Here is a 23424-nt window from a genome sequence, read left to right as displayed (position 1 = left end):
AACACAAAAAATGACTATTACAATTTGATTTGGTATATGTATTCTTTCTCTGGACATGAATTAAATATCAGATGAGTCACGCTGAAATTAATTCTGGTTTACAGAATGAAAAGGAACATAAAACCTTCACAAAATTATATTTCTAAAATCACAGTCCTTATGTTTATATCTATTTTAAAAGGCAATATTTACAATTTTGTATAGTCATTTCAAGTGGCAACAGCAGGGGGGGAATCACTTTACACATCTAAAAAACACCAACACTGTGAGAACAGTCTTTGTCGATAGGAACTAGTCAGGTAGCTGTTGGCCGAGGTTTTAGAATTAGTTTCCCCGTGTCATCACATGACATATTAAAATCTCCCAAAACTGCTCTAGTCCTTGCTGTTATAATGGATGGGGCAATCACTCGTTTATGGATGCCGAGGAAAAACAGAATCACTGAAAACAGAAACAAAAACAAATGTAAGTATATCCCATAATTATGTGTGATTTAATAATGTTTAGCACAAAAATATAAGGATGAGTAACATAATTAACTGCACTGCCATAAAATTTATTTTATTTAGATTAAAATATAAAAAAATTGCTTCCCTGCTAGATTAGATAATTTGCACTTTTTTCTCATCCTTCATTTTTTTTATATTGCACATTTCATGAAACAGATTATGATTTTTCAGTAGGGCATTTAAATGTAACTACACAGAGCTGATCACTTTTGAGACACTTACTGTCACTTTTAAAAATGATACTGATTGAGCTTTGATACACAGGCAAAAGAAATGTTTCACAAAGAATTTCACAAGTATATTTATCAGGTAAAACTATCCAGGTAAGAAACTAATTTTTGAAAGTGCTTCACACCTCCGTCATGCAAAGGTTAACTTGAGAAAGAAAATGTTAAATAATTACTCAACATATAGTGTGCTGACATGTCTGCTTGCTCTACTGTCAAACTTTTCATTCTTTGAAAAACAGTTTTCATCATATGATGATAACTTTTTCCTCTCAGTATGTTGTTCTACGTAACATTTTTTCACTAAAGGTAAAATTAAATTATAGTTCTGGCAACTTACATTTCAAATTTATTTATATGTGATAATGCAAAGTCACTGATGGAATATGAACAATGAAAGTAATAATGGTAACAACTCACCATATACTTGAGGTGTTGGGTGGTCAATATTCACATAAAAGCTAAGTTTCATATAAATCCTCCTTCAGAGATAACAGAATACACACACTGATGTCAAACTTGGTTTCTCCTAGCATATCAAATATTCATATAACTTGCAGGAATTCAGATGGGGCACACACACATCAGCCACTGTATGCCAAAGACATTACCTGGCTTGCATTCCCACAAGTTATTTGAATCCATATACACCCCCATGGCTGCATCATCCTAGCCAACTACATTGCATTGGCATTGCAGTTTGACTAGGGAGAGAGGTTATATTGGAAGGAGTAGGAGAGAGGACAAAAGAGGGGGGGAGTCAGAGGGAGAGTTAGAGGCAAGGATGGTTGGGGTATGGGAATCTGCGATCTCGCACTGGTGCAGGCAAAGGAGTTTTGTGCGATGCACAGTAATGTGGAGGAGCGGATGAGGTGGGAGAGATGGAACAGAGGAATAAGGGGACCACAGAGAGAAGGGTGTATTGAATGATTGGACACAGAATGGAGGAAGAGAGAGATTATAGAGTGCAGGCGGGGGGGGGGGGGGGGGGGGGGGTATAAAATGAGTGAAATGGGGGGCAAGATGGTACTGATGAGAATGAGTGTGGGACACAGGTTGCCAGAGTTTGAGGTCAGGAGGATTATCAGTTTCAAGGATTTATTATAAGGACACCTATGTAATTCAAAGAAAATGGTATTTTGGGAGGAGGAAAAGGGAGGGGGTGAGATGAGAGATGGCTTGTGCAGGGTATGTCCTCTGGCAATGGTTTGGGAGTAGCTGTGGCAAACATATTGACCACAACATTTTTTAGTCTGTGTTAGCATGAAATACCACTTTTGGAGAGACGGGAAGGATTGTGGGTAAGACACTCGACATTTACAGACTCAGAGGTAACCCTGGACCAAACTTATCCCATACCCAATGACAATCACTTGCCAACTGTGGAGGAGGAGGATATTAGTGTTTAACGTCCCGTCGACAACGAGGTCATTAGAGACGGAGCGCAAGCTCGGGTGAGGGAAGGATGGTGAAGGAAATCGGCCGTGCCCTTTCAAAGGAACCATCCCGGCATTTGCCTGAAGCGATTTAGGGAAATCACGGAAAACCTAAATCAGGATGGCCGGAGACGGGATTGAACCGTCGTCCTCCCGAATGCGAGTCCAGTGTGCTAACCACTGCGCCACCTCGCTCGGTGCCAACTGTGGAAGATCCAGGTGCAAGAACTGTCCTATTCATCTGGTTACAGGCACATCCTATTCTATTAGAGGCAGGAACAGCTGTGAAGCTAGTCATATCATATATCAACTTTGCCATAACTTCTGCACAGCCTTTCCTGTGGGCATGACCACCAACCGACCATCCACATGAATGAATGGCCACCATCAAACGTTGGGTAACTGTTGAGCTGACTACTCAATAGGAGAAAATACTTCTAAGCACAACATCCCCATGGCTGTTTAACAATCCATGATACCTGGATTTCCCACCCCTCTCTCCCAGTGCGAACTTCTCTGAAATATGTAAATATACTTTTTAATCCTACAATCCTCTTGGCACCTATCCCCACTAGCCATATCCCATGCCCACCTCCACCTGTCCCCATGCCTCCACACACTTCTTCACTCATTCTAAAACATGCTCTTACTGCCCCTTCCTCTCAGCCATCAGTCACCCTTGCCTCCAACTATCTCTCCCCCACTCCTTGCTTCGTTTCTCCCCTCACTCACTCCAGTCACTGATAACAACCCTCACTCTAGTGAAACTGCAGTCTCATTACATTGTTGTTGGTCAGTCTGTAGCTACAAGTATATTTTGTTAGTTCAGAGGAATGATTCATATGAAAGCTTATCAATGATTCAACCAATTTATGTGCCTCTCAACCATTACAATCTTGGTTGCAGTGAGACGAATCCATAGTGTAGCCTGAGGTCTAGCTTGGCTCGAAAGGTGAAAATTTGGTTGTAAGATGGCAAGAGCCAAAGATTATGAATATGAAATGAAGGTTGCAATAAAAAACTGACCTATAGCATAGCTGAGTGTCCATGTTCAAGACACATACAACATACTTTCCATCACGAATGACTAAAATTACCAGGTAAATTCACAGAAGTTGTTTTGCAAAAAATCTCTGTTGAGTATTTTGATGCATATAATGTACATACATACATACATCATAAATCCACTATGAAAAAGGCAAGGGGGAGGGTTAGACATGCAAGTCTAACTGGTAATTCTACCGGTGGCTGTTTGTGTGTAAAAGTTAGATCAAAATTACAGAAGTCTGAGATTCATTACTAATTTTTTTTCTTTTGCATGTCTCTTCTTTCACTTCTGGGAATAAATTACGTAAATGAAATACACCAAGTTACACTGTAGTTCGAAATCTACTTTACACTGCTGGTTAACATGTAACTGGCTTGGTAAGACATATTGTACATCAGACAAAGTCTAGGACTTTGTACCTTTAATAGGCCTGTGCCCAGTAGGTAACAGTAGACATATTTTTTGTTCCATAGATCAATAATCAGGATGCATGTTCAAAATGTTATGACAAAAAAATTTACAAAAGAAGATATATGTGTATGTCCCCTCTAAAGATACTATTCAAAATGAGGGTCAATGAAGTACACATGAGGGGGGGGGAATCTTTACAAAATTCATACCAACTTTAGCACAGACATTCAAATGTACATACACTACAATCCATAAGATAATTTTGCAACACTTACTGACCAGGCCACATTGCTGCAATGAAGAGAGCAGAAGTCAGATGTATATATAATACATCCATATATATTATAAAAGTGGATTTGTGGTGCGTGTGTGTGTTTCACATCTCCACCTATGTTTCACATCTCCTCCTAAACCACTGGACCAATTGCAAGCAATCTTGATGAACTATACCTTACAGTCAGGCAACAATCGCTGTGGGGGTAAGAACCCTACCTATCAAAGAAGTGGAGGGCAGAAATGAAAATGAAGCATAGGCTGCATGCATGTATTTCCAGACTTTATTCACCCAGTATTTGAGAATGAGAGCCCTTAGTGACTCGCAATAAACTTTACATACGATTTCAAACCTTTACAAAATTTTTTATCACTGACACCTCCCACAAAATGATGAAAGGAAAAAAATTTATCAATTACTTCTTTTACACTGTTCACGCAATAAATGTACTACACAAGACAAAATGTTATAATTTATTACTTCTTCACTAAGTACTGTGCTTACGACACATTTTGCACACAGTATGCACATACAGCACTGAATGTTATCTGCAAAATTATATCATTGTAAAACATGTGGTTCAGGAGGTATGATATCATTAACAATGAGATGCATCAAAAACTGGTGCATCATGAATGACGTTTGAATTTATTACTTCTTTGCAACTAACTCTATTCGCAATAAATTTCGCAGACACTATCCACATATGTTGCTGAATATACCTTCAATATTACTTCATTGTAAGACACACAACTGAAGAGATGTGACATTATAAATATTGATGTGCATAAAAAACACCTGCACTTTGCATGAGATTAAAATCAGTTACTTCATTCTTACTACATCTATTCGCAACACATTTTGCTGACACTATCCACATACACTGCTGAACATACCATCAAAATTATATATGACATCATAAACATCAAGCACGAGGCCACACGCTGTGGGGTACGGGTGTGGACATACAGCTATAAATAAATATTTGGCCACCGCCATGGCTCTCTGCTGGTTATTTGATATTATTAAACAGATGGTTTTATTAATAAATTTGTCAAAGTAGCAAAAGGATTTGATCACCAATAAATCCCTTAGGCTTACATATTTACATCTACATAAATACCTTGAAAATCACCGTATGTTGTATGGTGAAGCGGACGGTACGTTGTACCAATACTAGTCTCTCCCTTCCTATTCTACATTCAAATGGAACAAGTGAAAAATGACTCTCTGTATGTCCAAATTTCTCGTCTTGTCTTTGTGGTCTTCCCAGTAAATGTAAGTTGGCAGCAGTAGAATCACTCTTCCGTGTTTCACGAAAAGACCCAACAGGGATCAACACACATATGTTGACTGAAGCTTCTTTCAAATGGCACTTCGTCAGTACTTAAATTTTTATTATTTGCTGGCAACCCATTAACTGTGTTGTTGATATTATAAAATGATGTATTATTTATGACAAATTTCTGTACATAGAGGCATCAGTGGTCTGGAAGTGGACACCCAGGTCAGGATGGTCAAATCAGTGACAAAGATGTGAAATGCCAAACTCTGAACCGCGAAAAAAGGGGTATACACTGGTGGCACATAGGGAAGTGAAGAGATGGCCACTAAGACCAAAACTTAATGGGAGGTTTGGGACAGCCAGAGAGGAGCTTGTTAGCTGTTCAGGTGCTGCTGAGCAAGTGACATCTTTTCACTCTGCCCCTGCAGGTCTGCACCCAAGGCACCACATGACCCTCTTACACTACCCCTCTGGCCAACGAGGTTGAATGAAGTTCACTGAAGGTATCCCTCATTCAGCACTCCTTACTGTGAGAACATTTACAGGTCATCATCTCATGATGACGGCATGGGAGACTGTGGGTGGTCAGTGAAGCATCCATGGTTGTAGCAAAGAATTATGAACTATCATTACAAAAAAAACTACTACCTCTACCCTCTCCAGGCAGGTGGTTCCTGCACAATTCATTAATGAGTAAATTTATTATTGGGGAGACTATTAGAATGAGACAGTGAGTGAGTGAATGTGCATGAGCTTTCTATGTCTGATGAAGGACTTAGTCTGTTAGCATATCGAGCATTATTTTTCATTGCGCTTGTGTATGACTGTCTCCTGTACGTGGTGAGTGGCAATATCATTTCCGTATTGTTGAAATGCCACTTCTACACATGCTCCCTGATGCTGCTCTATGCAACATTTGTTAATGTCTATGTTAATATATGTATGGCAACTCCTGGTGAATGTGGCTACTCCTTCATTCCCCACTTCTGGTATACATAAGTGATATGCTAAACTAATTCATGTAACACTTAACACATCTATACTAATGTGTCACATGATAAGGGAGACAGATTACATCAAATCAGTTTGATGATTCATCTACTCAGTACTCCAGTATAATGACAAAAATGTAGCAAAAAATAAGCATAAGCAAATAGGGAGCATCATGCAGTATACAGGGGTTGGTGACAAGATCATTGTCACAATACCGAACACCATAACAACCAAATTCACCAAAAATAAACTATTTAAGAACGCAGAAAAAAAATCTGATCAACGCCTTCCTAAGAGAGAGTTCCACTACTCCTAAACTAACTACGTAAATGCAGACCCGATTTGGCTTAAATTCAAAGAAATGATATTGATGGTAGTTGAGAGATTTATATCAAAGAAATTAATGAGAGAGATTTGTCTTTCCCATTCACGTGGAGGACATACCTAGTACGATCTCAAGTATTCGAAATAATCAAAAGGAACTTTAAGAATGTATGACCTTTGCCCAGGTATAAGCAGCCCTTTCAACTCAGAATTAACTCTCCTGAAATGAGAATTCAAATGAGGATAATAATGGCAGCTCAGAATAAGTACAAATGCAAAACTGAGAGCTTGTACCCTGTGTTCCAGCTCATACTCTTACAATGTACTCATGGCCTCTGAAAATCCTATTGCACAATTCTCCTACTGTAACCACAGAGCCTTCCTTGACGATATATTTACACAGTCATCTCATGTCTCTGTCACCTGGCCCTGGGTAGCACTAGGTTTAGAAATACTGTTGATCTGATACACTGATCCTAGTAATGCACTGTGGTCTTCAAATTAAAATTTGACTGAGGACAGCTTTAAATTATACACACAAACCTTAAGTTTTATACTATAAGCCTAGTAATTGATTGGATTGGTTTGTGGGATTGAAGAGACCAGACTACTAGAGCCATCGGTCCCTTTTTCCATGAACTTGAAACCCCCACAAGGAATAAAAACAAACAATGGAGATGACAAGAGACGACACAGGACAAGAAAGACAAAGGCAGGGACCAGACAAAAGGAATTAAAATCACACCGAGTGTGACAGTGGTTGGCCGATCATAGAAACAAAAAAAAGGAAAAGCCAACCACCAAGAAACACACTAAAAACCCCAGTCTAAAATCGTAGGCCAAATGCCAGACTCAACACAAAAAAAAGGACAAACACTTAGATCAAGCAATAAAAAAACCCTGCACGAATAAAACTCAAAACTAAATCTGCCACGCAATGTCATCTGATAAAAGTGCAGGAAGAGTATCAGGCAGTGCAAATGTCAGCCTGAGCGGAGTTAAAAGCGGGCAGTCCAACAAGATGTGGACAACAGTCAAAGCTGACTCAAAGCGACATTAAGGTGGGTCCTCGTGGCGTAATAAATAGCTGTGCGTTATCCAGGTGTCGCCAATGTGCAGCTGGCAGAGGACAACAGAGTCCTTGTGAGAGACCAGCAAGGAAGAGCGCCACACACCGGTAGCCTCCTTGTTGGCCCGAAGTTTGTTGGGTGAAGGAAGGGTGTGCCATTCTTCACCCCAGGTGTGAAGTACCTTCTGCTGCAAAACTGACCTGAGGTCACTCTCCGAAAGGGCAATCTCCAAGGCTGGGGCACCAATAGCCTCTTTGGCCAGTGTGTCAACACGTTCATTTCCCGGGATGCTACATGACCCGGGGTCCACACAAAGACCACGGAGCGGCCGCAACGGGCAAGAGTATGGAGGGACTCCTGGATAGCCATCACCAGACGAGATCGAGGGAAACACTGGTCGATAGCTCGTAAACCACTCAGGGAGTTACTACAGATAACGACGGACTCACCTGAGCAGGAGCGGATATACTCTAGGGCGCAAGAGATGGCGACCAGCTCGGCAATGAAAACACTGCAGCCAGCTGGCAATGAGTGTTGTTCATAATGATGCCCTAGAGTAAGAGCACAACCGACATGACCAGCAACCATCAAACCGTCAGTATAGACAATGTCAGAGACTTTAAACACGGCAAGGACTGAAAGAAAGTGGCGGTTGAGGGCCTCAGGAGGGACTGAGTCCTTCGGGCCCTGTGCCAAATCGAGCCGAAGGCATGGCCGGGGCACACCATGGGGGGTACATGCAGAGGGGCCCGGAAAAGAGGTGGCAGAGGGAAAACCTCAAGCCCAGAGAGAAGAGCTCCGACACAAACTGATCGTACACCCTGACCCGGGCCGCCGTTCCGGAAGATGGACGACTGCCTGAAGGAACAGGAGACGATAACTGGGATGCCCGGGCAAGCTACTAATGTGTGTAGCATAAGTGGCCAGTAATCATTGCGGCTGGAACCGCAATGGAGGGACACCTGCCTCCATAAGTATGCTGTTGACAGGGCTTGTCCGGAAAGCTCCACTGGCAAGTCAGATCCTGCTCTGAAGGATGGGGTCCAGCAACCACAATGCAGAAGGGGATGTCGAACCATAAGACAGGCTCCCCTAATCTAGACGGAACTGAATTAATGCCTGGTACAGCCGTAGAAGGGTAGACCGATCAGCACCCCAGCTGGTGTGACTCAAACAACGAAGAGCATTAAGATGCCACCAGCACGTTTGTTTAAGCTGCCGAATATGAGGCAGCCAAGTCAACTGGGTATCGAAAACCAACCCCAAGAAGTGATGCATCTCCACCACAGCAAGAGGTTCGCCATCAAGATAAAGCCATTGCTCAGGGCGAACAGTGCGTCGCTGACAGAAATGCATAATGCAGGTCTTGGCAGCCGAAAACTGGAAGCCATGCACTACAGTCCAAGACTGCGCTTTTCGGATAGTGCCCTGCAGCTGCCGTTCAGCAGCTGCAATGCCAGTGGAGTTATAGTATAGGCAGAAGTAGTCAGCATACAAGGAAGATGAGACAGCAGCATGCCCATTCATTGCAGTCAAAAAGAGGCAGACACTTAAGACAGATCCTTGTGGTACCCCATTCTCCTGAACTAAGGAGGAACTATGGGAGGCCGCAACTTGCACACGGAAGGAATGAAGCGACAGAAAATTTTGTATGAAAATCGGGAGCGGACCCCGAAGACCCCAACCATGAAAAGTAGAGAGGATGTGATGTCGCCATGTCGTGTCGTATGCCTTCCGCATGTCAAAAAAAGACGGCGACCAGATGCTGATGGCGGGCAAAGGCCGCACAGATGGCGGACTCCAGGCACACCAGATTATCGGCGGCAGAGCAGCCCTTACGGAAACCACCCTGACACGGAGTCAGAAGGCCCTGAGACTCAAGTAGCCAACTCAACCTCCAGCTCACCATGCGTTCGAGCAACTTGCAAAGAACGTTGGTGAGGCTAATGGGGCGGCAGCTCTCCACGTGCAGTGGGTTCTTGCCAGGTTTCAACACAGGGATTACAACGTTTTCCCACCATTGTGATGGGAACTCACCCTCAACCCAGATACGATTGCAAAGGTCTCGGAGGCGTAACTGCCAGTCCACGGAAAGGTGTTTGAGCATCTGACTGTGGATGCAATCTGGCCCGGGAGCCGCATCAGGGCAAGCAGCTAGTGCACTTTGGAATTCCCACTCACTGAACCGAGCATTGTATGATTCGGGGTGGCACGTGTGAAATGAAGGGCTCCGACATTCCAACCGCTCTTTTAGGGAGCGTAACGCCAGTGGGTAATTCGCAGAAGCAGAACTCTGAGCAATAGGCTCCACTAAGCGGTTTGCAATTGTGTCGGAGTCAGTACAGGGTGCTCCATTCAGTGAAAGCACAGGTACGCTGACGGGGGTCTGATAGCCATAGAGTTGCCTAATCTTCGCCCAAACCTGCGATGGAGAGGTACAGAGGCCAATGGTGGAGACATACCCTTCCCAGCACTCTTGCTTGTGTTGGTGAATGAGGCGGTGGGCTCGTGCACGAAGTTGTTTAAAGGCGACGAGATGTTCCAATGAGGGTTGCTGCTTATGACACTAGTGTGCTCACCTGCGATCTTTAATCGCCTCAGCGATCTCACGCAACCACCAAGGCACAGTCCTCCGCCAATGGGACCCAGAAGAACAGGGAATGGCAGATTCTGCAGTAGTAACGATGCCGGTGGTGACCAAGTGAACCACCGCATCAATGGCGTCATTGGAAAGAGGCTCAATAGAGGCAATGGAGGTGAACAAGTCCCAGTCAGCCTTATTCATAGCCCATCTGCAGGGGTGCCCAGAAGAGTGACGCTGTAGCAGTGACAAAGATTGGAAAGTGGTCACTACCGCACAAGTCGTCATGCACACCCCATTGGGCAGATGGTAATAGGATAGGGCTGCAGATCGAAAGATCGATGGCTGCGTACGTGCCATGTGCCACACTGAAATGTGTGAAGGCACCATTATTTAAAGGAGGAAGGTCGAGCTGTGCCAATACTTGCTCAATGATGCTGCCTCGGCCTGTAGCCACTGATCCACCCCATAGCGAGGGTTATGGGCATTGAAGTCGTCCAGTAACAGAAAAGGTGGTGGCAATTGGGCTATCAGACCAGCCAGGACATGCTACGGGACATAACCATCCGGTGGAAGATAGAGACTGCAAACAGTAACAGCCTGAGGCATCCACACCCAAACAGCGACAGCCTCTAAAGGTGTTTGTAGAGGGACAGACTCGCTGTAAAGGGAGTGAAGGACGTAGATGCATACACGACCAGATACCCTCTCATAAGCTGCCCGGTTCTTATAATAACCCCGATAGCCACGGAGGGTGGGGGTTCGCATTGCCGGAAACCACGTTTCCTGAAGAGCACTGCAGAGGAAAGGGTGAAGGCTGAAAAGTTGTCAGAGCTCAGCAAGATTGTGGAAAAAACCGATGCAGTTCCACTGGAGGATGACATTGTCCACGGCCAAGAAAGGCGTGAAGGGACCGAGGAGACAGATTACGCCACTAGGTCACCTGCTGCCACCGACTGAGTACCTGTGCGAGTGACAACCATTGTGTCTGAGAGTCCGGTGAGACCTAGGTCCTCAGCGGATGCCAGAATCTCTACCTCACCCTCAGACACAGAGCTTGTAGGCTGCGGTGGGGTGGGGTGGGTGCCACCGCAAGTTCTTCATGGACTTTTCTTGCTACTCCTTGGGTTTCTCTGGCTGTGAGGGCTTCACTGATTCAGTCTCCGGGACGGAGGAGGATCGCGAAGCCCTACGTCCAGCTGCTTGTGGGCACTTATGCCACTGCCAGACATAATCCTTCCCACTTGTGGAAACCTGGAAAGGGAGGGACCCAGGGACTCCTTACGAGTGAGAGGAGCTGAAGAAGTTGGACACTTCTCCAACTTGGAAGAGGGGACGGATGTCCCTGATGCGTGAGGGGGGCGGGGGGAGGGTTAGTTGTTAGTTGGTCCCGAAGTAGGTGGCGCAGGAGCAACAGTGTGGGTAGTGTCCCCCATTGGCAAGGGGGCATGCGGAGTTGTATGGCTCAGTGAGCCGACTGGAATTCGCTGAACTCATGGGGCTATCACAGTTGTCATAGTGGCGGCATATGAGGAAGTCATTCGCACAGAATGGAGTCGTTCATATTTCCTCTTAGCCTCTGTATAGGTCAGTCGGTCTAGGGTCTTATATTCCATGATTTTCCGCTCTTTCTGTAAGATCCTGCAGTCTGGCGAGCAAGGTGAATGATGCTCTCCACAGTTGACACAGATGGGAGGCGGGGCACATGGAGTATTGGGATGTGATGGGCGTCCGCAATCTCGACATGTGAGGCTGGAAGTACAGCGGGAAGACATATGGCCAAACTTCCAGCACTTAAAGCACTGCATCGGGGGAGGGATATAGGGCTTGACATCACAGCAGTAGACCATCACCTTGACCTTCTCCGGTAATATATCACCCTCGAAGGCCAAGATGAAGGCACCAGTAGCAATCTGATTATCTTTTGGACCCCGATGAACGCACTGAAAAAAATGAACACCTCGACGCTCTAAATTGGCATGCAGCTCATCATCAGACTGCAAAAGAAGGTCCCTATGGAAAATAATACCGTGGACTATATTTAAACTCTTATGGCGTGTGGTGGTAACTGAAATATCCCCTACTTGTCACAAGCAAGTAACCTTCGTGACTGGGCAGAGGACGCCGTTTTTATCAATACTGACCAAGAGCTCATTTTGGACAAGACCTCCACCTCCCCAAACTTGTCCTCTAAATGCTCTACGAAGAATTGAGGCTTTGTTGACATGAAAGACTCCCCATCAGCTCTTGTACAAACTGGGAACCAGGGCGAATAACTGTCACTGCCATCCTGAGACTTACACTCCTCCCACGGTGTGGCCAGGCAAAGGAACAATTTTTGATCATATTTCTGAGCGTTGAATTGAGCCTGAGAACACTTAGAGACTGCTGGCAGCTCGCCACCAGCAAGAGATGATGTACCACACTTCATTGTGGGTCATCCGCCCTGATGCCACTACAACCAAGGGCCCTCCCCACGGGCACCACCCAGCCTTAGCAAGGGCCACCTGGCAGGATAGCCATTGCCGGGAGTCTCGATGCCCCAGGGAGATAGGCATCTACTCCTTGGCATACGGCGCAGCCATCAGCAGAGTGCTCCTTGTGTTGTCAGGGGGCTACAACCAACAGGGTACTTGGCGGCCCCACCACAATGGACTGGCTATCGTGCTGCATATTAGGTGCAAGGAAGTCCATGGTCGTCGTCTCCACAAAAAGCAACACTGCACAGCGCATGGTGGAAATCTCACCCAGGAATGTATCCTCGCTCGAGAGATGGAGAATGAGCGGGATGGCAATGCGCCAACGAGAAAGCTGGCTAAAGGTCTCAATGCACAACAGACACAATGCACCTTGTAAGGCGCCCTTCCCCAATTGGCTCGCTCTTCAGAAGAATTCGGAAATATGGAGGTCAAACACGAGAGTGGACCATCACGTATAGGCCGAAACGTTTGAGACTCCTTTTAGTCACCTCTTATGACAGGCAGGAATATCGCGGGCCTATCCTAACCCCCAAACCCGCAGGGGGGGGGGGGGGGGGGCTAGTAATTCTTCCAAGCTGGCAGAGAGATGATGCAAACAGCAAAAGTGATAAATAAAAATACAGTAACCACAAACTGAATCAAAATTCAGTGAGATATTAGTGCTGTTGTATGTTAGCTCAACAGGAATAATAATAAAAAGTCTGCCAGCTTCCAAGCCTTTTCAAAGTGACTATCATTCCACAGATTAATAACAAAAACTTTTTTATGGCACAATTGGTGCACGAATGACGATATTACTCACTTTTCTCAGCCAGTTACTAGTCTGGTATATAACTAATGCAGCTAATCAGTATAAATACTAGCATACACTTCCTTCAATTTATTTAATATACAAAGATAAATATTTTTATATATAAAAACAAAGATGAGGTGACTTACCGAACGAAAGTGCTGGCAGGTCGATAGACACACAAACAAACACAAACATACACACAAAATTCAAGCTTTCGCAACAAACTGTTGCCTCATCAGGAAAGAGGGAAGGAGGGGGGAAGACGAAAGGAAGTGGGTTTTAAGGGAGAGGGTAAGGAGTCATTCCAATCCCGGGAGCGGAAAGACTTACCTTAGGGGGAAAAAAGGACAGGTATACACTCGCACACACGCACATATCCATCCACACATACAGACACAAGCAGAAATATGTCTGCTTGTGTCTGTATGTGTGGATGGATATGTGCGTGTCTGCGAGTGTATACCTGTCCTTTTTTCCCCCTAAGGTAAGTCTTTCCGCTCCCGGGATTGGAATGACTCCTTACCCTCTCCCTTAAAACCCACTTCCTTTCGTCTTCCCCCCTCCTTCCCTCTTTCCTGATGGGGCAACAGTTTGTTGCGAAAGCTTGAATTTTGTGTGTATGTTTGTGTTTGTTTGTGTGTCTATCGACCTGCGAGCGCTTTCGTTCGGTAAGTCACCTCATCTTTGTTTTTATATATAATTTTTCCCACGTGGAATGTTTCCTTCTATTATAAAGATAAATATTTTGAAACTTGAAAATCAAAATTTTCATTAATTTGATCTTGAGTTACACTGAAGTTTATTAAAAAATTCCCCACCACAATTAAAAACAGATATGGAAGGAGGAAAAGATATCAATAAGAAATCTGACTTTTCAGAGTAAAATTGAAACACACAATACAATGGTTTTGAAGTAAATTAAGAATGATTATGAGTTAGTTGAATCTCTTGATGCCTGAGAAAGAGGTTAAAACCCTGAAGAGCACCATAAAATGTTAAGAAATGCACAGAAAAGTAAGGTTAGGTTATTTCATCAGAATATTAGGGCACTAAATAATAACCAGAAGAACTTTTTGTCTGTCTGGATAATTTTAAAGGCCTTAAAAGGTAAGACATCCTGTGCCTCTGCGAGCGCAACATAACAACAGTATTAAAGAAGTTAAATATAAAAGATTACACCACAGTAGCTTATTCGTGCAAAATTGATATGGGAAAAAGAGGAGGCGTTACATATATTAGGACAGAATACAAGTTCATACCAGACACAAGTAGATTTTATAGTGATCTGCGCACAGAAGTGTGTGGTGTGGTGTTTTGTGATGGTGGTGGAGGTGGTGTGTGTGTGTGAGAGAGAGAGAGAGAGAGAGAGAGAGAGAGAGAGAGAGAGAGAGAGAGAGAGAGAGAGAGAGAGAATACTTAAAAATAATTCACTTTTCATTGTAACTGTAGACAGAGTGCCACTGGAAAATATTGTATTATTTATGTGGCACACAGAGTCCTTACCATACTATCTGTCAGACAGCAGTTAGCAGTAAATAGTCTTTGATGATTTCAGTGGAGATTTTGTAAATGATTATGACATAAAAGAATGATTTAGAACCCTTATTTGGATTCTACAATTTGGTGTAAGTAACTGAATTTCCAACAAGGGTTGATTAAAAGACAGTAGGACGAACTGACAATGTTTTCTTTGATGAAGCAAACAGTAACTGTATACCCAATAACAAATGCTCTCTTTGATTATGATGGACAATTAGATGGAGCCTTACGGAATGTAAATAGTTTTGGTGTGTAGGATACCACGCACCAGATAGCAGAAGCAGTGAGTTGTCAACAAGCAAAACTTTGCCACCTATCTACACATCAGCAACTGCCCCCCCCCCCCCCCCCCCACACACACACAAACACACTGTGTGTCCAGCTGGCACATACTAGTCTTGTAGGTGTACAGGGGTGAGTGTGGAGGGAGGCGAGCACTATAGCTCATTAAAGGATTTTTTTTTCTGCAAGCCATCAAAGTCTTATCGGTTTCTTGTGTGCCTGTCAACAAATCAATGCCTCTGCTATTCAGTCAGTGGTCTCCTTTATTTATATTCTGCTAGAACTTCTCTTAGTTTATTTATAATGCCTTACTACAGATACTCCTCAGTGGAAATCAGAATAATTAACGACACCTGGAAAAATGTTTTTAAGAATCTTTTACAAGATACAGCCTGTGATGAAATTTATAAGGAACTAAATGCTGACATAAAATTTAATATAGTCCATGATAAACTCATAGCATCTCAAAACAGTTTTCCATATAAGCTAATCAAAAAGGACATTAAAAGCAGTCATGAAAAAAATCATGGATCACTAGATGCATCAAAGAATATTGTGAAAGGAAAAGGGAAATGCATCTGTTGTCATGATCACTTCAGTAATTGCACACTGGAAAAAACTACTCATAATTACTAAGAAAAGTTAGTAAAAATCAAAGAAAAGCACACTATTTTAGAAATAAGTAATTTTGACAGCTATTTAAGTATCCATAGAATGTAGTGAAAGGAGAGATAGGACAACAAGTCACAGAAGATAAGATATTATCAATAATGATTTAAGTGGAAGGGCTCTAAATGATCAGTCATAGGAGGCAGGTATGTTTAATAACCATTTCTTAAATATAGAAGAAAATACATAAACAGTTTAAGAGAAAAATCACAGTAGCATGTTGAAAAACCAACTCTAAAAACTGAATTATATGGATGTCTCACCCATTTCTCCTTATGCAACTGAGAAAATTATATATTCTGTCAAATATACAAGCTCATTTGGATTTGATAGTGTTCTCAACAGAATACTAAAGACTTGTTCCCTTATAATAACCACTGTGTTTTCTGAAATATGTAATGCACCAGCACCTCTGACCACTTTCCAAAAGAGAGTGATATATGCCACTGTTGATCCCCTCTAAAAGAAAAGTAATAGACGTCTGTAACTATCAGCCGGTTTCACTACTGACATCATTCTACAAAATTTCAGAGAAGGTGATGTATTCTAGAATATTATTCCACCTGAGCAACAATAGTATCTCCAAAAAAACACAGTTTTGAGTTCAGAGGAGCTGCTTAACTGAGAATGCCATTGACACATTCATTCACCAAATTTTGGAAGCATTAATTGACAGAAGAGGACCAGTTGGTATTTTCTGTGATCTATCTAAGGCATTTGTATGAATCACAATTTTCTCCAGATGACGTGGTATTTTACGGAATTTATGGTATAGCTAACAAATGGATGTCATAACTAACCTAAAGAATGCTAATAGGTGCCCTTAATAATTCAATCAATGTAAGCAGGGAAAACTCTTCTGACTGGAGATAAATCACTCATAGGGTTTCACAAGGCTCAATCAAGGTCCACTGTTGTTTCTCATATACGTAAACAATCTTCCATCTCATGTACGACAAGCAAAGTCATTCTTTTGAAGATGACATAGTCAAGCTGACCTAAGAGGATCCTTGACAGTTCCAGTGGGCTGAGCACCATGACTTCATGGGCCTATCTCTAGCAGTCATGTAACACAATTTTGTAAATGTCTCTATGGCAATGCCAACACCACAGGTACATAGATTATCATTTACACCTGCACCCAACAGGGCTATGGAGCTGCAAGGTGGCAACAGAGCTTCTAGCTGTCAAGAATCTTCTTAGGCTGACTCGTCTACAGTATTGTAATCAATCTAAACATCCATACAGCAAGAAAAGAAATGGTACATATCATTCTTAGAAGTATTATTGCATGGTTTTTCTGCAAATGGCCTCACTCTCAATTTCAAAAAGACACATGTTCAGTTTTGTACATCTAGAGGTACTACACAAATAATTAGTGTAACGCATGATGAAGAAATAATAACTAAGATAAAAACATTAAAAATTTATAGGTGTCCATACGGATGAGAATTTGAACGAGAGGAAAAAAAAAACTGGAAATCCTAAACAAATTAGTTCAGCCACATTTGCACTTCACATCATTGTAAATTTTGGGAGAGACAAATCAGTACATCGACATATTTTTATTCACTACTGTCATATGGAATCTGGGGTAGCTCGTCTTTAAGAATGGAAGTCTGTGCTGCTCTAAAATGTGCTGTAAGAATAATATGCGGTGTTCACCCACAATCATATTGTAGGCATCTGTTTAAGAAGTTAGGAATTTGACCACTGCTTCACAGTATATTTATTCTTTCAAGAGGCCTATCGTAAATGATCCGCAGCAGTTCAAAAGGAAAAAAGATGCACATGATCACAAAACAAAAAGAAAAACTTACATTCATTACTTATTAAGATTGTCTTTAGCATGAAAAGGTATGCACAATGCTGCCACAAAAATTACTGACACATACCCAATGATACAAATTGTCTGACAGATGGTAAAGTTAAATTTCAAACAAAATGAATAAGTTTCTCCTTGACAATTCTTTCTCTCTCCTATTCCTCTGTATTCCCCCCCCCCCCCCCCCCCCATCCAAAAAAAAGAGAAACAACAGGTTGCAAATTGTCAACAAGTAGCTGTATTTACATCGGAATGTGTACTAATGTGAATGTAAAATGACTCAGTCCACATCACTAGAATTAATCGTTCAAATTATGCATGGAATTAAGACATTACTTTTAGAGGTGACAATAATGTGGTGAGGTGTGATGTCATGAATGGGGACAAAAAGAGACTGATCAGAACTGTGACAATTATTTTCTTCTTTTATTTTCTCACAACAGGAGTCACAAAAGCATTTATGAGCCCTTGGTTGTCAACAGACTGTGAAATGCTTCAATTGGTAACAATACAATGGGAAACTCAACGTCACCACTTGCAAAACATGCAAACGCTTTTGTGAGTGTTCTAACACGAAAATATAAGATAATTAATCAACTGTATAAGCTCCAGAGACAGTCTGCATTTTTTTTTCAGGTCACTTCTATATTTCTGCTTCTGAGCATTTCAGTGACACACTGATATGTAAAATAGACAGAGGTGTAGGTTAGATTGATAGCATGCAGTTCCAAAAAAAAAAAATAAATAAATAAATAAATAAAGAGGATATCACGAGAACTGATACGGTGCACATTTTACAAATATTAGAATTTGATTTTTGTCATGGGTCAAAGCAGATAGGTGGTATCAGTATCTTCAGTATTTCCATTGAAGGTGCCATTCAATCTGAGCATAATATTCCCCATCAACAAAGCACGGTAAAAGTTAAATAGGACCTGACCCCTTTCATGTCTTATAGTTTATGTCTGTTATATGTACAGAAATAAAAGTTAAAATGCTTTGAGACATGCCCACTTAGCACTTTCAGTTTCTATTATGGAAAGTGCATTTAAATATGGCATGAAGCTATATATATAAAGCTACACTGCAGGTCAGTCTGTCACCACAGAAAATTTGGCTTTCACATTCATTGGACTTGCCGAGTCACAAGCACCTTGGACTACTCTACAGATATCTCTGTCACCACAATCAGATTTCAGCAGAGAGGAAGAGGAGAGGTAATACTATATACTCTAGCACAGAGCAGTCAAAACTAAAAATACATTTATCATTTTTTTCTTTTAAGAGAGAAATTTAATTAAGTGTTCCACAAAGTGAAATATATCCCATTTCATACCTAAAATTGTTATTTTTGATTTTTTAGCAAAAAAGATCTAATGATTTTAACTTCAAACATGTAACAAATTTATAAAAACCATATGCTTACAAAACATACCTTTGGATCACACGGATTAACAATATGCACCTTTTTTAGTATGGCCGGGGGAGGGTAAGTGGGGGAGGGTGACGGGGAGAGAAGGTGACAACATTGTCTGTTGGGAACATACGAAGCCTCTACTTTTTAAGATTGATCCACACTTTCTACGTACGATTGATTTATCTGTGACCACGTCGAACTGAGACACACTGGTCGTAGAAATCACATACCTAATGAAATGCTAGCAAGCGTAAAGAACGGATGATTCCACAAAGACTGCATAAACGACACAGATGCTGTGACGGGGTCCGTTAGCCAGTGCCATGCACCCACTGCTGTGCAAACGGATATCACTGCCAGCAGGACTGAAATAAAAATCAGTTGCATACGCAAAAACGTTATGTGTAGTGCAAATCCAAGGAATGCAAAATAGTGATAATTATACATACTTCTCCATCGTATGGTGGACGGCTGAAGGCAAGCAATAACCTCCGTCAATCGCCGCTCAAACGCTTTCAGGTCTATTAATAACACGATATGTTAATAAACACTTACAAAGTATAAACACACTGCAAATGTCACGCAAGCACGCTGAACACATTACTTGATAATAATGAGTATGGTGCTATTCTTTTCGTGGAAGAAAGCTTAGAAGTATTTGTAGCAGATGGAAAAAGTAAACGTAAACTCTAAAGAAAATATCATATTTTTCTAACCTTCACAAGCTGTCTGTTCTAAGGACATCACTCACAAACTTCAAAAACACCACGGTACAGTAATAATAAACATCAAGACTTCACAGCGCATGATACTATGGTTCTAACATCTTTGGTTACTAGTCGCGATCAGTGATCCCGGCAGTATAGCAATCACTGAGATGCGACAGCGAGTTCTCTCCTCGACGCGTAAACAAGATAATCATAATGTGAATTGTAATGCGTAAAACATGAGAACAAATACAAGCCACAAGTGCTCAAAAAACTTACGGCATGCTCTCACTGAAAGTAAACGAAAGCTAAGGAATATACTGATATACTAGTCAACGAAACGAGAGGGACCGTTGTATTTTTCTCTTTCAGTAGAGTTACCGTTTTCGCTTAATGAAAGGTTACTTACTGAAAATCGCTTCATCAATTTAAATTCTTATTTATATATAGTGTAGGCATCAGCTATATTTAGTTATTGTAAATCCTAAACAATTTTTCGTTTTCACATATCTGGCACATCTTGTGGAAGAACACTCAATTTAAAAAATATCTAAGCCGTCACGGAAAATTTGTAATTTTTAAAGAAGAGCTGTTTAATAAAATAAAGACTAAGAAGATTTAAAAGCACAAAATCATTACGATATCATAAGCAAGCGTGGCGAAAAAAGTTAACTTCCGATGCTAGCGGGCTATGACAGGCCCCCCCCCCCCCCCCCCTATCCGCGCTCCACAATAAACGTCAAAATTTTCTTATCGAAAAATCTTGACGGCGGCATCCGTACCTTAGACTGCCTGTGTGAATGCCACCATATGAAATGCACTGTAGGATGTTTTGATGTTAAATTTTGATCCGTTCTGTCACGTCTGAATCGGTCTTAACTCTGTGTCGCAATTCAGAAGTTATGATAACATCGTTGCTTTTCGGTCGATTCACACTGCACGTCGGTGAATGGAATGAAATAACATTTCACAATGCATTTCAAAAGGCAGCATTCACACTCATCGTTTGGTTCTGGGCTCAGCGACTGTATTGACATTTCATCCAGTGCAAACAACCCTCCATTTGACAATGACATTTTCTTCCAATCCATTCATGTCCAGCGTGAAGCGACTTCAAATATCAAAGACTCGCAATGTGAAAATTCCTTTTTTCACATGGACAATATTCATGGAATCTATATGTGCAGATTTTTATCGCCAAATGCGCATTTTCAGTTTGAATTACTAGATGGTGACAACTATGATAAAATTCACAATACCTTCTCTTTGTGCGTAAGACTTTAATTAATAACAAAAAGAAATCTCTGTTCAAAATCATCGCTATTTAGCGTATAACCTTGCATCCAGCGTTTTAGGTTTATCTTATATCCTTCTATGTATCTGTTCAAATTCATTTGTGAACAGAATCCCACGTTAATGATCTCATAGTTCAGGGGCTCTGTTCAGGAAGCCAGTGTTTATTAATAACTGAGAGCGATACCTAAAACGTAACAAGAACTTTAAAAACCTACAACGAGTTAGATTCATTGTGACATACTTCCACTGAAAAGCCTAGTTATGTATATTTTTTTCTTACTGGTGAAAAAGTTGGAAAATGGTACAAAGTGGAAAGAAAACGTACATGATACATACATTATACTCACCTAAGAAAATTATTTGACATATTGAAGTGGTCAATCAACTTAGGATTTATTAAACTTTAAGCACTGTAAGGTGTTACGAGGGTTGCCCAGAAACTAATACACCAATTTTTTCTTCAACTGTTCTTTACTGATCATAATGAGAATTACACAAACAAAAGAATGGTGTTTTACTTACACACCGTATTTTTCCACGTAATCTCCATCCAGTTCTACGGCCTTCCTCCAGCGCGAAACAAGGGCGCATATGCCCTATCGGTACCAATCCTTGTCCTGGTGGCGAAGGCAGTGCTTCAGTGTGTGAATCACCTCCTCGTCGTCCTAAAAATGTCTTCCACAAATGGTATCCTTTAATGGCCCAAACAAGAGAAAGTCCGAGGGGGCTAGGTCAGGGCTGTCAGGTGCGACAGCCGTAGATGTCTCCCTGACCAATGCAAATCGTGGAGCTCGGCCGAACTGCGTTCTGAAGACCTCATCCTCCATGCCCAGCGAATAACTGTACTTCTGTTGACAGTAGGTGCTCCTTAGACTTTGCAAAAGCGTTTGTGAGTATTCCTCAGAGTTTCTTTCACTGCAGTGAGAAATTCAATGATGGCACTTTGCTTGTAACATACATCACTTACAGACGCCATTTTGAAACTTTCCTGCAGCTACACTATCTGTTGGGAGTGACAGAAACTTGGTGCACTCACTCAGGAGACTTCAAATAATACACAAGTAACGTTTCGCATTTGTAGCATTGTTTTTGGTAGAGAAAAAAATGCGGTGCATTACTTTCTGGTCAGTCCTCATATCGTTTATGCCAGATGCACTCAGAAAGGATTGTGGACTTGTAACAAAATTATGTCACTGGCTTGAGTTCTGATCACCAGCTTGGACCTCCGAAAAATTGTTGACAGTAGGTGCTCCTTAGACTTTGCAAAAGCGTTTGTGAGTATTCCTCAGAGTTTCTTTCACTGCAGTGAGAAATTCAATGATGGCACTTTGCTTGTAACATACATCACTTACAGACGCCATTTTGAAACTTTCCTGCAGCTACACTATCTGTTGGGAGTGACAGAAACTTGGTGCACTCACTCAGGAGACTTCAGATAATACACAAGTAACGTTTCGCATTTGTAGCATTGTTTTTGGTAGAGAAAAAAATGCGGTGCATTACTTTCTGGTCAGTCCTCATATCGTTTATGCCAGATGCACTCAGAAAGGATTGTGGACTTGTAACAAAATTATGTCACTGGCTTGAGTTCTGATCACCAGCTTGGACCTCCGAAAAATTGTTGACAGTAGGTGCTCCTTAGACTTTGCAAAAGCGTTTGTGAGTATTCCTCAGAGTTTCTTTCACTGCAGTGAGAAATTCAATGATGGCACTTTGCTTGTAACATACATCACTTACAGACGCCATTTTGAAACTTTCCTGCAGCTACACTATCTGTTGGGAGTGACAGAAACTTGGTGCACTCACTCAGGAGACTTCAGATAATACACAAGTAACGTTTCGCATTTGTAGCATTGTTTTTGGTAGAGAAAAAAATGCGGTGCATTACTTTCTGGTCAGTCCTCATATCGTTTATGCCAGATGCACTCAGAAAGGATTGTGGACTTGTAACAAAATTATGTCACTGGCTTGAGTTCTGATCACCAGCTTGGACCTCCGAAAAATTGTTGACAGTAGGTGCTCCTTAGACTTTGCAAAAGCGTTTGTGAGTATTCCTCAGAGTTTCTTTCACTGCAGTGAGAAATTCAATGATGGCACTTTGCTTGTAACATACATCACTTACAGACGCCATTTTGAAACTTTCCTGCAGCTACACTATCTGTTGGGAGTGACAGAAACTTGGTGCACTCACTCAGGAGACTTCAGATAATACACAAGTAACGTTTCGCATTTGTAGCATTGTTTTTGGTAGAGAAAAA

At 41.9% G+C, this 23424-nt stretch overlaps 1 protein-coding gene across 1 annotated transcript; it reads right to left on the bottom strand.

Moving 5' to 3' along the window:
* Nucleotides 1–120: 120 nt before the first annotated feature.
* On the bottom strand, nt 121–20017 carry LOC124789404 (nuclear envelope phosphatase-regulatory subunit 1). The gene is made up of 4 exons (XM_047256747.1): nt 19880–20017; nt 19613–19684; nt 19394–19528; nt 121–441 (listed from the first exon to the last, which is right to left on the bottom strand). Exons 1-4 carry the CDS (start codon nt 19905–19907, stop codon nt 296–298), a joined length of 381 nt encoding a protein of 126 aa, XP_047112703.1. The 5' UTR covers nt 19908–20017; the 3' UTR covers nt 121–295.
* Nucleotides 20018–23424: the final 3407 nt, after the last annotated feature.

This window comes from Schistocerca piceifrons, chromosome 3 (assembly GCF_021461385.2).
Source record: "Schistocerca piceifrons isolate TAMUIC-IGC-003096 chromosome 3, iqSchPice1.1, whole genome shotgun sequence".
NCBI lineage: Eukaryota > Metazoa > Arthropoda > Insecta > Orthoptera > Acrididae > Schistocerca > Schistocerca piceifrons.
This window is presented reverse-complemented; position numbering and strand designations above follow the sequence as displayed.

Coding starts and splice junctions, on each gene's coding strand:
- LOC124789404 (XM_047256747.1), bottom strand. CDS start 19,907: ATGTCCTTAGAACAGACAGCTTGTGAAG. Junction 19,529..19,612: donor GTCCACCATACGATGGAGAA/GTATGTATAATT, acceptor TTTTTATTTCAG/TCCTGCTGGCAGTGATATCC. Junction 442..19,393: donor GCTTGCTAGCATTTCATTAG/GTATGTGATTTC, acceptor TTCTGTTTTCAG/TGATTCTGTTTTTCCTCGGC.